The following is a 15802-nucleotide window of genomic DNA, read 5'->3' as shown; positions in this document are numbered from 1 at the left end:
AAACCCTCTCCCAAACCTTGCAGACAGCCATTCTAGGAGACTTGAATCTGTTGTCTCTCACTCGGTTCTTTCTGAAAACGCTTCGATACCTTTCCAGAAGTCTTTGTCAATTCTGGTCGCTCGCACTTGAGCAACCTGCAGTTAGTGCACTGCTGTTTTTAAAAGACATGAAGGACCATTCTCCTAGATGCCTTGTAGGTCAGACGCAAATCAATGACCCACTCACCACTGTCCTGTGTCGTCAGAAGCTATTGCTTGGTTTGAGTGGAGTTCTTGGTCACCTGAATCAAGAGACTGCTGAGGTAATTTCTCTGGAATGTGTCGGAGGACCGAACTGTAAACACTGGGGAGTTGGAAACACAATCTTCCTCCTTCGTTTAGTGATGGCTTTTCTCTTTTGACCAAGATGGCTTCTTTCACCCTCCTTTCAAACCTGCAATCCCGGTCCAAAATCTGGACATTATTGTGGTCTAAAGTGTGCCCTTTGTTCTTGAGGTGCAAGTGGACATCTGAATATTGCCCTGAGTTGCTGGCCCTCCTGTGCTGTACCATGTGTTTATGTAGCTGCTGTTTAGTTTCTCCAATGTAGGAGTCTGAGCAGTCCTCGCTGCATTGGACCATAAATACAACACCACTCAGCTGTGGTTTGGGTGTTCTGTCTTTGGGATGTACCAGTTTTTGTCTGAGTGTTATTAGGTTTGGGATTTACTGGAATGTTGTGTTTGGAGTTTCTCAGAAACTCCAGACACATATGGAATGATACTGTTCTTGCATCTCTTTGTTCTCTCCTCTGTGTTTGATGCTGTGTTGTTTTGTTCTGCCAGCTTTATTGGCTGATTTGATAAAGGCCCATTTTGGGTAACCACAAGCTTGCAGTGATTTCCTGGCATGCTTGTGTTCTTTTTGTTTCTACTCTGTAGCAGAGGGAATGTTGTCAGCCTGGTATGACAGAGAGTTTGTGCTCCAGTGGGTGATGTGAATTAAAATGCAGATATTGATTGTATTGAATTATTGAACTGAAGTACCATTTAAATTGAGTTAAAGAGCTGCTATATCATCAAATTGATATGAGGTTTTTTGTACTTCAGGGATTACCGCAGTGACAATCATTTGAGATTAACAGAATGACATTCAAAAACATTTAACAAAAACTAAAATTAAGATTTCAACCACTGATTTCATGAATGTGGGTTATATAAAACACCAATGCCTGTTGATGTATAGTCAACATTTACCAAGAATCAAACTGGAAGCCTTTCGCCACAATACAGTGGCCAATGTGATGTTTAATCTAGCTAATTTGCATTTTATATGCATAAATGCATATGTGTTGTAACCACTATATTCAAACTAACAATCTGTACTTAGAATCTATTTGAAACACAATTTAATTTTCACATTTTGTAAATAAATCCAGGCAGTAAGGGCTTAAAGCCACTAAAGCTTTGCTTGAGGAAAGATGCATATGACTCAGAGGACCTTGGTTAACCTCTGGTTTCCACTATAAAAGGCATACAAGTAGCAGATCTAATCCACCAAACATTGGCGTGATTTGCAAAATCATCTTTCATACGGACAGCTGGGTATGTGTGAGTCATTTATCTGGAGGAAATGGCAGCAGTATGCTTTATGGAAAGAAAAAAAACAACAACAACATGGCGGGGTTAGTGTGATGCTCGAGTAGTGTTCTGCACACCAGTCTGGGGTTGTGCCCCTTATGGCACATCCTTCTTTTTTATTTAATTTAACCTTTATTTATCCAGATAAAAGACCCAGTGAGATTGAGACCTCTTTTACAAGGGTGACCTGGCTTCTTAATAGCAAAAAAGTAGTTAGGTCATACTGGGATTGGATTTATTATCTGTTAAAATAATATTTTATGTGCAAGTATCTTAAGCCAAAACCTTTTTAATACATGTAGGCTGTAACTGTACATTGATTTGTGTGCAAATCTTTGTACAAATAATAGGAAATTGACTCTGAACAGCATCAGTTTTGATTGACATCCCGCCTTATCTTTAGCGATGCATCAAATACAAAGATGTATTTGATGCATCTTTGTATCCAATGAAATGGTATGTCCTCTGAAATGATGGAAACACGAGACATACCAGTGTGCAGCGTGTGTTTCACTGATGGATCCGAGGATGTCTCAAAAGTTCAGACTTTGCTTGAGGCTGGCAGTCTCATCCCGAGCAGACTAACGCTGACAGATTCTCGCAGAGGGGGGAAAAAAAAGAAGACGGAGAGCAAGTGGCACAATGATATGTTTATTGAGAGGCTTTGGATAATAGAAAAGGGGTGGCTGCTCCTGCTGCTGGAATGTTACAACGGTTGACATGGACATCGATTCCCTTACCTAAGCAAACACTCACTCGATCATAATCGCACGCATGACCAAACACTCACCACCCGATCACTCTTTTGAGAGAAAAAACTTACGGCAATGCACGGGACGAGACGGTATCACAGGTTCTACGAGGTTCAATTCTACATGAGAAAATTCACAGTCACATATAGGGGAGTTTTTTTTTTTTTCCTTCTTAGGCACAGCAAAAGCAATAAAGATGTGCATCTCAACATCAGCAAAATAATGAGAAAAGTAAAACACGTTTCGTTAAACTTTAAAGGGGCCGAGACGAACTGAGTTTTTACCATCATTCTGCAGTCCGAACATTGTTTTTATTCTCAAAAAAAGCAAGGCTGCACTTAGAACAAGCAGAGGGTATATTTGCTTTAAATGAGCAGGGAAAGCAAATGTTTCTCTCTTTTTTTCTGTAATTAACTCAAAGTAAGGACTCAGTTCATCTAGCTCCCCTTTTATACATACATTTTAAATCCAGCTCTTCATATACATATACACATTTAGGATTTTGCAAAATATGGGACTAGAACATTTAATATAAATGTAATCCCAGGTCAAACAAAGCAATGGCTATTAAAGCAGTTTTTAAGTCTACACACACCTCCACTGGTCTCCTCCAGCACTTCAAATAATCAAATACGAATTAATCACACAGACAAAATCACTGACAAATACTTATTGGAGCCGTTTTAGCTCCTTTTCTAGATTTGCCGTTCACCTTCAGAGTTCGCTAGCTTGTTTATGCCTGTGTGGGACGCTCACTCTTTGGATGACCGTGTGCTCAGAGGAAAGAGTCTGAAGCTCTCTTGCAAACCCCACCTCTCTCATTGAAAAACATCTACTTCAGCAGCTGGACTGAGAAAAAACTAGATAGCTCTTTGACGGGATGTAGCACACATTTGTAGCCTTGCACTCGACAGAGGAGCACAGCTGAGTTGTAAGCTGGTGTTTTTTTTTTTTTTCTTCATTTGTGTCACAGGAAGTAAGCACATTTGTTTCAGTGGGAATATGTTTGTTAGTTTGTTATTTACTCCGCTAGCCTAAGGGAGTCACACAATCAAACAAGGAAGCATTGAGGCGAACAGTTTTCGAGTACTGTGACAACACTGAGAAGGCAGAAAACAGAACGCAGCCAAACACTGAGAAATATTGCTGGCATTGAGGAGTCGGTTCTTACACAAATACTAATCTACGGAACATCTATCTAATGATTTGTTTCCTTTAAATTGGAATCACCGACGTCTTCAAGTGACGACACAAAACTGTTCTGACAGGTCAAGGTGGAGGTAACCCATTTACTGGACTTCTGGTGCGTTTGCATTATATCAAAACCATAATATTAAATAGTAGTCAGACCCGGAGAAGTTGCAAGAGCATCACAACTTAATATTTTGTCATATTTACTGATTAACCTGGCTCTAATGTTGCTAAACAACCAAGGGTCTGCAAGTTTGCTAAAATGTATCACAGTAAATTGTCAACCTGTTCTCTTCCTCAAAAATGTCAGTGCAAGACAAATGTTTCCTTCGATTAAAGCCAACAATGACACAACACACTTTAAGGGTGTTGACATAAAGTCCATGTATGAGTATTGCAATTATACAATCATAGAGGACGTTCAAGCGTTACCTTTGTACTCATCTGATACTTTAGCATGTGTGATTTTATCTCCAGCTTTGTGAGGCACACATTGAATGTGAACTCTAACCTATAGACCTGTCTTTTTGCATGAAAATGTATCACATAATACATTTCTTTTATTCTTATGAAATGTACATAAATGCAACAGTGATCCGATAGGATCGTTGCTTAAGCTCATGTTATGTTATGCATACGCTCAGTCTGCACTGAGGATGTGTAAAATCACACCATGACTGTCTGTGTTTTTCAACTACTGAAAACTTTCCCAAAAAAAAATTGTCTTTCTTGTAAGGAAAAGTCTTCTTTCGGCCAGCTGACCAGCAATGCTCAGCAACTGATTGAGGAGGCGGCAATACAGGTAACTCAATCACTTCCTCTGACCTCTTGTTAAAAATATTTGAAACCTTAGCAATTTTGAAACCATAATTTCTTGAAAAGTGATTAGCAAATATTATAATCACCGGACGAGCTATCCAGACTTGTCTGTGTTCTAGGACTCTTGATCTTCAGATTTAGAAATGTCTTTACTATGAACCTAAAACTGAACCCTTCCTTTTTCATAACCCCTGACTTTGACAAAAGTTGACAAATGCTGAGAAACAGAGCCTTGACTTGCAGGTTACTACTTACTCCAGGTTTATGTCAGGAATCTGAAAATACTTTTACAAAAACAACCAGGCCAGTATAATGAAGTCTCCACCTAGCTTTAGCCATCCAAATAAATGAACAAGAAAAGGACAAAACACAACATTATCTGAATTCTCTATTGAGGAGGAGTAACAAATTTGGTTTGACCTCACAGTTTCCTGGAGAGGACTTTGTGAGCTGCATTCCTAAAAGGATCCAGACCCTGCTTCAGAAAAGCCTGAACAGTATTGAATGTAGTTACTTCAAAGAACTTAGATTAAAAATCTTCTCTTTAAACATCTTCACACAGTTAGACAGAGAAATGTCAAATTCCTGATATATGGGGAATTTGAGGCATCTTCTCCTTTTTTCTACCGGTTCACACTCTGCCTCTATTCTGAATGTCTGTGCCAGTAGCTAAATTAGCTACCACAGTGATTCTATTGCTTTATACACAGGAAATTATGATAAAAGGCTGGATGCTAAATGGCAAAGAATTTAGCCTAAACATGTCAATTTGAGATAAACGTTTGATCTTCAATGCTAAAATGCATTAATCACAGTGGAGATGGCATTATGGCACAACTTGTGTGAGGGTGTATTCCTGCATAAGAGACAGCTGTGTTTGTTTGCTAGATAAGCCTTCGCCTGGATGTGCTGCTTCCAGTGTTTTTGGGCGAGTGTCTGTGTCAGCTCACCAGCTAGAGTTTGATTCTCACCACGGGGATTTTTCAATCCCACAATGCACTGGGAGTGGCGCCAAATGAGGAAGCAGCATTAGCTGCATCTATGGGTAACGAATCACAGTTTGTGTGCTAGGAAAAAAAAAAAAAATCTAAAAGAATAAAGTGCTTTCTGTTTTTTTCCCCCGTCCTTGGAGGCTGATTATTGTTCAGATGCCCATCAGCATTTATTGGGTCAGTAAGAGCTAATCCTAGACTTCTGTGAATAATGTGCGCACATTTCCCCAACGCAAGAGCAAATAACAGATCACAAAGAAAACTGATGAGCGATTTAAAAAGAGGACGATTCCGCCACTCTTTCCTTTTTTGTGTCTGAGCCGACAAAGAAAAAGAAACATCTAGAAATCCTGGGTTTGGAATAAATTCTCCTCTAAATGTAAATCATTTACTGGCTGAAGGAAACACTTTTTCCAAGTTCAGGTCTGTTCGTCTAAGAGAACGATCACATCTCCTTCTAGATGCTTTCTTAAGTGCTAAATAATGTCTTTAAAGTGAATAGATTTAAGGTTTCTTGACAGCTTATACAGTAAAAGCTCAAGAATGAGAGACAAAATTAAGGTGCTATGAGTGAAAAAGGAGGCATTTAAGTATTATCTCAATTAATTATAACATGTTTTCTTTCTGCAGTAAAGCAGACTGGTTCAATTAAGTTTTGGTATTTATCTGTATATCCTTAAACTATAAACACTAATTTACTAATGTGCACTATTTAATCAATATTTAATCTAGAAATCTGTATCTTATAGTTAAATATTGCCCTGCATCACTTACATTTAGCTAATTGTAGATGCCCATTTAATGACATCAAGGAAGAAATTTACTAATTAGACAAATCTGGTTCTCTGGTAATTCTACTAGATGTCACAAATGTATGTCTGGTTTTAGAAGAACAGGGCAGCTGCTTCAAATCTCGCAGTGAGTCTGCATATACTGTAGAAATATAAACAAAACATAAAGACATCTTCCATTCCCTTAAGCCCTTCATAAGCAGGTCTGGAACAAACCTTGCCAAACCCTACACACCAATCACAGTCCGATCCATGCAACCAACACCTTCATGTGAGATTTGGAAAATGATTTTAAAAAAGGGTAAGAAAGAATGTAGGCCCAAGTTTAAGGTCTTTATGTGATGCTTTCAAATAGGTTTAGTCCTGTTGGGCATTTTAGCGTCCCCTGCTATTGTAATCCCAGCAACTGGAGGCTGATCTCCCATAAACTTAGTCGAAGCTGGGAGTCAAATGGAGACGCGCTGGTCATCTCCCTTCGCCCGTTGGCCCAATAGCCTCCTCCAAGATCCCCATTAAGGGCTGGTGACAAAGCAGCTGACAGTACAGTGGCAGCGCCCTCTGCAGGAGTCTAGGGAAAACATAAATATGTATATGTATACATGAAATCCTTTAAAATCACAAGAAGCAACAGTATTAGTGCACAAATATCTGAAACAAAAGCAATAACCAAACTGCCGCCAGATTAATGTTCAGTAGAAAAAAATATAGCATGACAATGATTCATGTGCCTAAAAGTAAAAAGGCTGAATCCATGGCAGGCTAATAAAAGAGAAAAAATAAGTCTCATACAAAGTGTGAGTTGCTCCACACATAAATGATGGGTATAGTCTCATTGAAATAAATTAAAAAAAAAAAATTCTCTGTCACCAGAAACCCATTTTAAAACACCTCTTGAAAGCATGAAAATAACCGTTGTGGGATAATCTGAATGGACATTGGATCACATTTTTTTTCAAAGTTAAAGGCATACTATGCAACATTTTTCAGTTAATTAATATGTTCCATACCGTTTTGGATGATTAAATGAGTCATTTCAGGTTGAACTAAGGTTTTCTCGGCCGCCCTGGTGGTCTGTGGGGGAAATACCGCACTTGCAATGCAGGAGCAGTCGGCCCGCAGTCACAGGCTCAGTAGTCTCGTGTGCATCGCGAGAGTCGGTCTTGCTTTACGGCGAGAACTGCTACACACCCCCAGTGAAAGGTGTGCTCGTTGGTAGCGCAGTGGCGATATTTATGCAGTTATCATGGCGGAACCAGCGAGAAAACAGCAAAAGCCCATGTCGGAGCAGGCAAGAAAGAGGAAAAGGGTTCTGGACAGAGAGAGGAGTCGTACACGGGTGAACATAGAAGGCTGCAAGGCTGACGCGGACCTCGCGTTTCTGCTGATGCGATTGTAAGTAACATTGTAGGGTTTCCCTCACGCTACTGCCTCGCTGACATTCAAAAAAAATAATAATAAAAAAATAAAACTAACTCGATATGTGCGCCGCTCCGCTCCGCCGGTCACCGGTGCAAAGTTTGTCTCCCCCCCGCTCTGCTCAGCCCCCCGCTCCGCTCAGCCGGTCAGCGGTGCAAACTTTGTCCCCAACCCCCCCCCCCCCCCCCGCTCCGCTCCGCGGTGCAAACTTTGTCTTCCCCCCGGTCCGGGGGGGAGAAGACAGCGGTGCAAAGTTTGTCTCCCCCGCTCCGCCGGTCACCGGTGCAAAGTTTGTCTCCCCCCCGCTCCGCTCCGCTCTGCTCAGCCCCCCCCCCCCCCGCTCCGCACAGCGGCGCAAAGCTTGTCTCCCCCCGCTCCGCCGGTTGTCCCAAACTCCTAGGGGAAACACTGCATTGGAATGGTTTCTCTCTCTCTGTGTTCATACTTTCACTGTGTTAGTCATTGTTTGTACTGCCATTTTTTCCACTTTTGTATTCGTTGTGTTCGCCTGTCTGCTAAGCTCAAAACAACCGCGCCTGGCTTGACGGACAAACCAGGAGAACAGCTGAGCATATTTACGACAGTGCACTTTTACTTTCGCCCTCTGGGGGGAGCCTCGCTGGAAAATCAACCCCGGTTGCATAGTATACCTTTAAACCTTAGTTTTTCTTTTGTATGATGAGTACAATTTATTTCTCACACATCGAGGACTATGATCCCCAACAAGAGTCTGAGAAGAAATAAGTCCTCATCTCTTGATAAAAGGCAGAAAGGGGAGTACAATGAGGAAATAAATCACAGCATAGTGTTCATGATGCTACAGGTATGAAATTCAAACAGATTTCACTAAAAATCCAAGTAATCCACATATACAAAGAATTCAAAACAAACAAAGAACAAAAATATGTTAAACATTATAAAGAGGAATGGCGTAGAGTATTGCACACAAAGAAAAATTGCAAACAGACAAAGAAATACAAGCCATTAGCTAAAATATGAAAGCAATTAGAAAGCAATGCTGCTCTTTATCTATGGGGCGGTTTAGTTTTTACTGATTACCTGCAAAAGGTTTCACAGTACCATAGTACTGCACAGGCATCTCATGATGAGTAAAAGACAAAAGCCCTATCAGTACTTTCTCAGCCCGATTATTGCAAAACATACTATCTTGGCTTGAGATGCTATTCCCAGATTATGAATCATCCAGTGAACAACGTTGGGGCCATGATGAGGAAGTGGAAAGCACAAAAAGTTAGCTATTACCAGAGAGAGAGAGAGAGAGAAACTCCAGAGAGTTTCTGCAGAACCGAGGACCACTCTTTGCTCTACAAAGATCTCAACATAGCAGGCACCGTTTTACCAATGAAGCAAAAAGCCTCGATGCATGCTTGCTGCACAAGACTCCACTGCTGAAAAAAAGCATGTTGACGCCCATTTAAGGTTAGCTGCAGAACATCTGGACAAGTCACTGACATGCTCAGAGAATTTAATCTGGTCAGATCAGCTTTGAAAGTCATTGCACACAACATTTTTGGAGGAGCAAGTCACATCTCCCTAAAACGCCATACCAAACGTTCAGAGATGTTAACATCAAGTTTTGGGACTGATTTCCAGCATGTGGTACTGTTAGAATTTCCATAACTGAAGGACCAATGAATGAAGAAATTATTTTTTTAACATTTTAGCAAATAATCTGAAGATGAAACAAGAGAGTATTTTCTAGCAAGAACCAGTTATCAAACCTGAAGCCAATACATCAAAATAGTCAAAATAAAGAACTGAAGACCAGAGTGAATAGAAGGGAGCCCCAAGAACCTTCAAAATGTGACGAGCTGAATGGCTCAAAAATCCCACCTGAGCAACAATATGACTAGTCTATCTATACAGGACACGGCATAACTTTAAAAATACTTATGTAGAAAAGCTTTTGTTGGTCATACGTTTATGATAAGAGTGGCAATGCCTATTACCTTTGCTATTCCACTTCACACATAATTTATAGATTTATTTGTTATGATCCCTTTGTAAATGTGGATTGCTAGGGTTGGCTATTTTACTCCTTAACAGGCATAAAGAGATTTTTTTTATTTTTTTTCAGATAAAGTAGAAGGATTTACCCTGAAAAAGAGCCGAGCGATTAGACTTTGTGCCAAACGTAAAGGTGTGCAGAGATGTTGATATAAAGCAGTGTCCACCATGCCCGGGTCCACGGCGCATGAAACCACTGGAGAACCGTCTCTATGCATCTCCTGTTGAAGGTGGCAGCTGAACAACGCCTGGGCCAGTTTACTTTGACAGTAAGCAGCATGAGCTGAATAATGTTGGCTGAAAAAACAAAAACGCAACAGTATATGAGTGTTTAACACAAAGCCTTACACGTTCAGTTTTATGTAGTTGATAGAAATCAACATGGTCTCTAAAATATCAACGATGTTCTATGATTAGTCCATCTTAGTTTTTAACTTAAAATCTGTAAAATCTTGGACTCATAAGAAACTATATTAAATGCAAGCCTGATATGAATGTCAGGTCATGAACCAAGATCCTTCAACAAAAAAAACAAGTCTTTCAAAAGACTTCAAAATTGACACGCCGCTCCTTTTGTTCCCCAACAATAAATGTGTCACGTTTGGTGCAGATCCGATAAAAATGGCTGATGAGAATTAAAAAAAAAACAATAAGAAAAGACTACGATCTATTTCTCTGAAAGATAAAAAGCTCCAAATGTTCATGTTTCCTGCTAAAAAAAACACAATTATGACGCTTAATGCCGTCTTTGTATGCCAACCCCACGTTAACGATGAAGTGAATCAGAGTGACAGCCTGTTGCTAAACAGATCTGTATCTCACATGCATTACAAGCTGAGCACAAAACTAAGAAAAGTCTCGTTGGATCTTTCTCTATGTTACAGATAGTTATCTCTGTCACAACACAAGTGCTGTGCGTGGAGGACTTTAGCGCCATGAATAAAAAGTTAAAGAACGTTAGCCACGACCAAGAGACATATGCAAATGGGCAACAAGAATGAAGAAATCTGAGCTAATACTTCCTGACAGCAGTGATAAGAGCTGAGACGATAACGAGACAAGTGGAACAATTTTATTCTCGATTCTGAACGTCAATTAACTAAAGCAATGAGGTTTGAATTTTCCCTCTTTTGAATCTCAAAAGTCTGGCATTTGTATTCCCTCCCCTTTACTCTAATGCCTCGAAAATAATAACTGAGGTAACTAATTGCTGTCAGAAGTGAGCAAATTAGTATCAGAGTCTAACTGTGTGCAATTTAATCTCAGTATAAATACAGCTGTTCTGCGAAGGCCTCACAGCGAAAACAAACCTAGCATATCTCCCAGAATGCAACTCTCCCAATCTGTCTGAGCTTGAGCTTCCTAGCAAAGAAAAATGTCAATCTTAATATGTTTCAAGCTAGTAAAGACACATGGGAAAAAACTTGAGACAGTAACAGCAGCAAAAGGTGCTTGTACAAAGCGCTGAATCTATCAGGGGGTCTAATAGAAACGTCACACTTTTCAGATTTTTATTCCTACAAAAACACTGAAATTTTTTTTACAAAATGTGTGAAGGCCTATCACATAAAATCCCACCAAAATACATTTCGGCTGTAACACGATAAAATGTGTAAAAATCCAAGGGGTATGAAGACTTTAGCAAGGCACTGTACAGAAAAACATGAGTGCAGAAGAATTGCATACCCACCAGCTATTTAAGTCATTCAGTGTGATTTTCCCGACGGAGTGAGCCGACGACGAAACGCTGACCACACAGGAGACGGGACCGGACTTCCCAGAATCCTTCAGAGTGTCCAGGAGGAGCCAGGTCAACAGAAAGTGACCCAGGTAGTTTACACCAAAGTGCTGCTCAAACCCATCCTCGGTTCGGCCCTCAGGAACCAGCATCACACCGGCTTGAGATAAGCAAAAGCCAACATCCTCTGTTATCACTTGCAACACATGCGTAAAAAAAACACATACAATTGAGTTTAATGAGACTTGGAAGTTAGCTTGAACAAAAGAGAGCAAAAGCGTACCCCTTTCAATTCTAAGTAAAGTTTTCTTAGAATTAGTGTATTTGTCCTAGATTTGAGCAGGTAAATAAGATGATCTGCCAATGGAATAAGACTTTTGCACCTAAAATGGGAACAACTCATCTCCCTCATCTTATTTCACATGCAGGATATTTAATAATCCTTTTTTTAGGGGGAAAAAATACTCCTTCCATTGGCTGATCATCTTTTTCACCTGCTCAAATCTAGGACAAATACACTAATTTTAAGAAAACTTTACTTATTCTTGTATTCTTTTGCAGTGGTTGAACTTGACAACTTATAAACTAAACTAATTAAGTTGGATCAACTTAATTCAATTACTTGTTACCGATTGAAGCAATTAATTTAAATTGGAGCCGCATTGATTTTTTTGGAGTGGCTTGTGTTAAGTGTAAATTCACTTGTTAGGTTTTGACAGTGCAGTCACACCACTGGGGAATGAAAGCTGTGTCAGGACAGTGAATCGACAAATACAACTTGAAAACCTGTAAAATAACGTCCGGCTTTCTTCCAAGGAAAGCACATTTTAACTTAAAAAAAAAAAAGATCTGATAACGATTTTACAAGTAGAACTTGTCCTCCGTGACGAACTGGCGTCTTAGCCAGGGAGCGCCTGGACATCTCGGCCGCTAAAACTAAACTTGTTGTGAAAAATGTTGCTCGTTTAGGGGCGATCCAAGTTGACGAACAAGAAGGGATTGCTTGTGACACGTTGATTTAGTTGTTAGCTTTTCCGTCGTCACTCCCGCCTCCTTTCACGGTCGCAAATTCTTTATGCTGTGAGCAATCTCACCGACCAACCTGACACTGATTTAAAATGTCAACGAGTGCAGACGTCGTGTTACCCCCGCAAACGACAAGGGTGACAAACACTGGCAACCTTCCCGAAAGCCGACTGCTTCGTCGGTGGAGCATAAAAGGGCCTACGGACAACGTCGATGACCAGCAAAACTCTATGAAAGACAGAATTACGAGCCGCTCTTTTCCATATGGTGCATCGATGAACCCTATCATTCATGGCTAAACAACCTCTTGATTTAATATGAGGTCTGTGCTTCATCAGTCACCCAGCGTCTAAGATTGTCTCTCTCTGGAATAAACATGATTCAGAGAAACCATTAAAATTTATGTCATAGCTGCGCGTCTGCATACCTAAACAGAGCATTTTATGCCGGTACAAAAAAAAAAAAAAAAAAAAGCTTCCAACTGTAATTAGTAATCACTGACAGGAAGTTAAGACCTTGGCAAGTTTGAAATAAGATAATGGGATTTTCAGCATCAATAGACTGTCGGTGGATTCTCATTTCCAAAACGATTAGTAATTTTGACCAAAAGATGATGACAAAAATCTCATAAATTAAAACCTATCCACTCGGTTATTGCTTAAAGTTATTTTGCATCTCTCTTTTGTGCTAGAAAAGCCCAACTCAGGCCGACAGCTCAAAGTCCACCTCTGCAATGACAAACCGAGGGGGATACAAAACACAGTAAGCGAAACTGAATTATTCAGTAGCTTAAAAATCCGCATATCATGTGCCCTATCAGCCTCTAAAGTGGAGTTTAATACAGAGGGAAGAGGTGCTTGAGTTAAATTTGTAAGTATGTAAAATGTTTCTCTAAACCCCCGCAGCAGAGATCTAAATCCTCTGCACAGAAGTGTTATTCTGGCACTGTTGCTGGATCAAAATTACGCAGCAGTCCTGAGGATTTAAAACTTGTGCTGAAGACATAAACTAGTGGACATGCAGAGCCTTGCAGACGTATTCGTACAGCAGAACAAACTTTAGTGCATTGTGTCGGGATTTTAGGCGCTAGACCATAAACACGTAGTGCAGGATTAAGAAGGGGGAAGAAAATAAAACATGCTTTGTTTTTTTTTTTATAAATAAATTGTAAAAAAAAAAAAAACGTGTGGAATTTGTAGTTTTAGTTTTGTCTGCAATTACAGGTGCAGAGGTACCAGAGCTAGGTGGTTCTAGCTTCACACCTCAGACTTATAATTTTATGTTGTTTTTTTTTTGCTTTTAAATCTTTGCAAAATAGCTCAGGCTCAGGAAGATTAGACGGGGAGCGTTTGTGAGCATCAATTTTCAGGTCTTGCAACAGATCCTCAACTTTATTCCAGCCTAGACTTTATCTGGACCACTATAACTCGTGTAATGGCTTTGAACTAAACCACGCCGTCGTAGCTCTGGCTTGCCCTGCTGGGAGGCGAACATCCGCCACCACGGACCACCCTGTGTTCACGTGACTTTTTGTTCTTTCACGTCACCCCGCTGAACTACATTATGCCGACCTATCGCATAAAAACCTACAAAATGCTTTGAATTCTGTGGCTATAACGTGACAAAAACAGCTCTGAGTATGTTTGTAAGGCACTTTAATGCAATGACTCCTACACAAACACATTAAGACCACATTTCTCTCACCTACCATTATTTACCAAGATATTCAGTGGCAGGTCCCTCTTCTTGAACCTTTCAGCAAATTGGTGGATAGACTGCAGTGAAGCGAGGTCCAATTTCTCAAACTCCACTGGAATAGAAAAAAACACACACACACACGCGCACACACACACACACACACACACACACACACACACACGCAATGTGAGCTATTGCAAACGGATTATTCTTGCAAGCACTTTTGCCAGTAGAAACATCAAAGGGTGTATTAGTGGGTTCTTCCCACCACACTGTTCCCACTGCTATGCCTCAGTCCATTATTTCATATCTTAATTTACTAATTCTTTCTGAACCCGTCGCAGCTTAACGCATTTCTATCTGCGCTCCAAAGTATGATAAGATAAAGGTAAGAGCACACTACTTAGGAGCCATGCTGACTGTTCGTTGGACAGGGTCCACGCACATTTCAAATTCTCTTTTTTTCTAGACACAAGTCAGCAAATTCTTCTTGAATTTTTGAAGAGTAAACATAAAAGTTAACCAAAAATGAACTGCAGGCATGTATATGTGTGAAGCTTAAGGTTTTTAGATAGCTCTTAAAATGACAGACAGAAACAAATAAGCAAACAGAAAAATTAAAAAAGAAAGAAAGAAAGAAAGAAGAAAAGTTAAAAAAAAAAAAGTTTGACAACATTTCAGTTCCGAAAAGTTTCCTGCATGATTACGGTACATTAATGAATAAATAATCAAATTCCAAGTTTTCTCTCTCACAAAGATTAAGTTGCAAAAGAGTTGTTTTACTGGCTTATCATTTGTACAAATGTCTGTGTCCCATAAACTGGAGGATCGTATTTGTACATTTTAAGCGAGGCGCAGAGACAGAGCTTTTGGAACCTGGTAACTGTTTTTTAAAAGATGCCCGTTTTGTCTGCTCAGTTAAATTTTGACTAAACCAGAGGGTAATTTTCCCAAAAGAATATGCATGCATAGATGTATGCATGCAGATACTTTATAAGGCATTTCTCAAATTGCACAATGCCTAAACTGCTAATCTTGTTATCAACTAACATAAAGGTCCTGGAGGATGATGTGGATGTGAAAATTAGAGAGTTAATTATTCTGGGTCTGAGTAAATGAGATTTAAATGCCCAAAAAATAAATTTGTCTAAAAAAAAAAACCTGATGTTTACATACACACTTCTTATTTTTGCTGTAGAGAAGGAAATAAACACAATAAATTGTAACTGCAACACCTTGGTTACATCTGTTTGGTGTCCACATAACAAGCAACTGAGAAGGTATACCCGTTTAGATTGAAAGAAATCCCGGTGGACTCCTTTTGTTTTGGTGCCATTTTTTGCCACAGTTTGGCACAATTTTTGAAATTTGGGAAAATAGAAAACGTGGGATGCTATTACATATTTGGTAGATACTTTTGTAGAGGAGTCTCAGATGAAGATTTGGACATATGGTGAGTGTGTGTCTGTCTCGGTTAGTCAGCTGCAAGCCTGTTATTGTTCCAGATATCCTCCACTTATCTGGAACAAACTTCCAGAAAATTGTAAAGGTGCGGAAAGCCTGAGTTCCTTTAAATCAAGATAAAAAACACATTTGTTTAGGATTGCCTTCAACTGTTCTAGTTAACTGAATCACCACTTTTGTTCTAATTTCTATCTACATTTTATTCCTACTTGCTTTTATTCTGTTTTAATTTGCTATATTTTAATCATGTAAAGCACTTTGCATTGTC

At 39.7% G+C, this 15802-nt stretch overlaps 1 protein-coding gene across 3 annotated transcripts in view; it reads right to left on the bottom strand.

The window, feature by feature from the left end:
• Positions 1-2249: 2249 nt before the first annotated feature.
• The window catches only part of LOC105923129 (dehydrogenase/reductase SDR family member on chromosome X), a 58725-nt gene continuing 45172 nt past the window's right edge, over positions 2250-15802 (bottom strand). For all 3 annotated transcript variants that reach the window (XM_036139505.1, XM_036139504.1, XM_036139503.1), the window contains 4 exons: positions 14081-14182; positions 11299-11506; positions 9698-9905; positions 2250-6732 (listed from right to left, as the gene is read on the bottom strand). In XM_036139505.1, the coding sequence (XP_035995398.1) occupies positions 6553-6732; positions 9698-9905; positions 11299-11506; positions 14081-14182 (698 nt within the window). In that variant the 3' untranslated portion in view covers positions 2250-6552. The remainder of the gene's footprint in view (positions 6733-9697; positions 9906-11298; positions 11507-14080; positions 14183-15802) is intronic.

This window comes from Fundulus heteroclitus, chromosome 7 (genome assembly GCF_011125445.2).
Source record: "Fundulus heteroclitus isolate FHET01 chromosome 7, MU-UCD_Fhet_4.1, whole genome shotgun sequence".
Classification (NCBI taxonomy): domain Eukaryota; kingdom Metazoa; phylum Chordata; class Actinopteri; order Cyprinodontiformes; family Fundulidae; genus Fundulus; species Fundulus heteroclitus.
The sequence above is the reverse complement of the archived record's forward strand: the minus strand, read 5'-3'. Positions and strand labels throughout refer to the sequence as shown.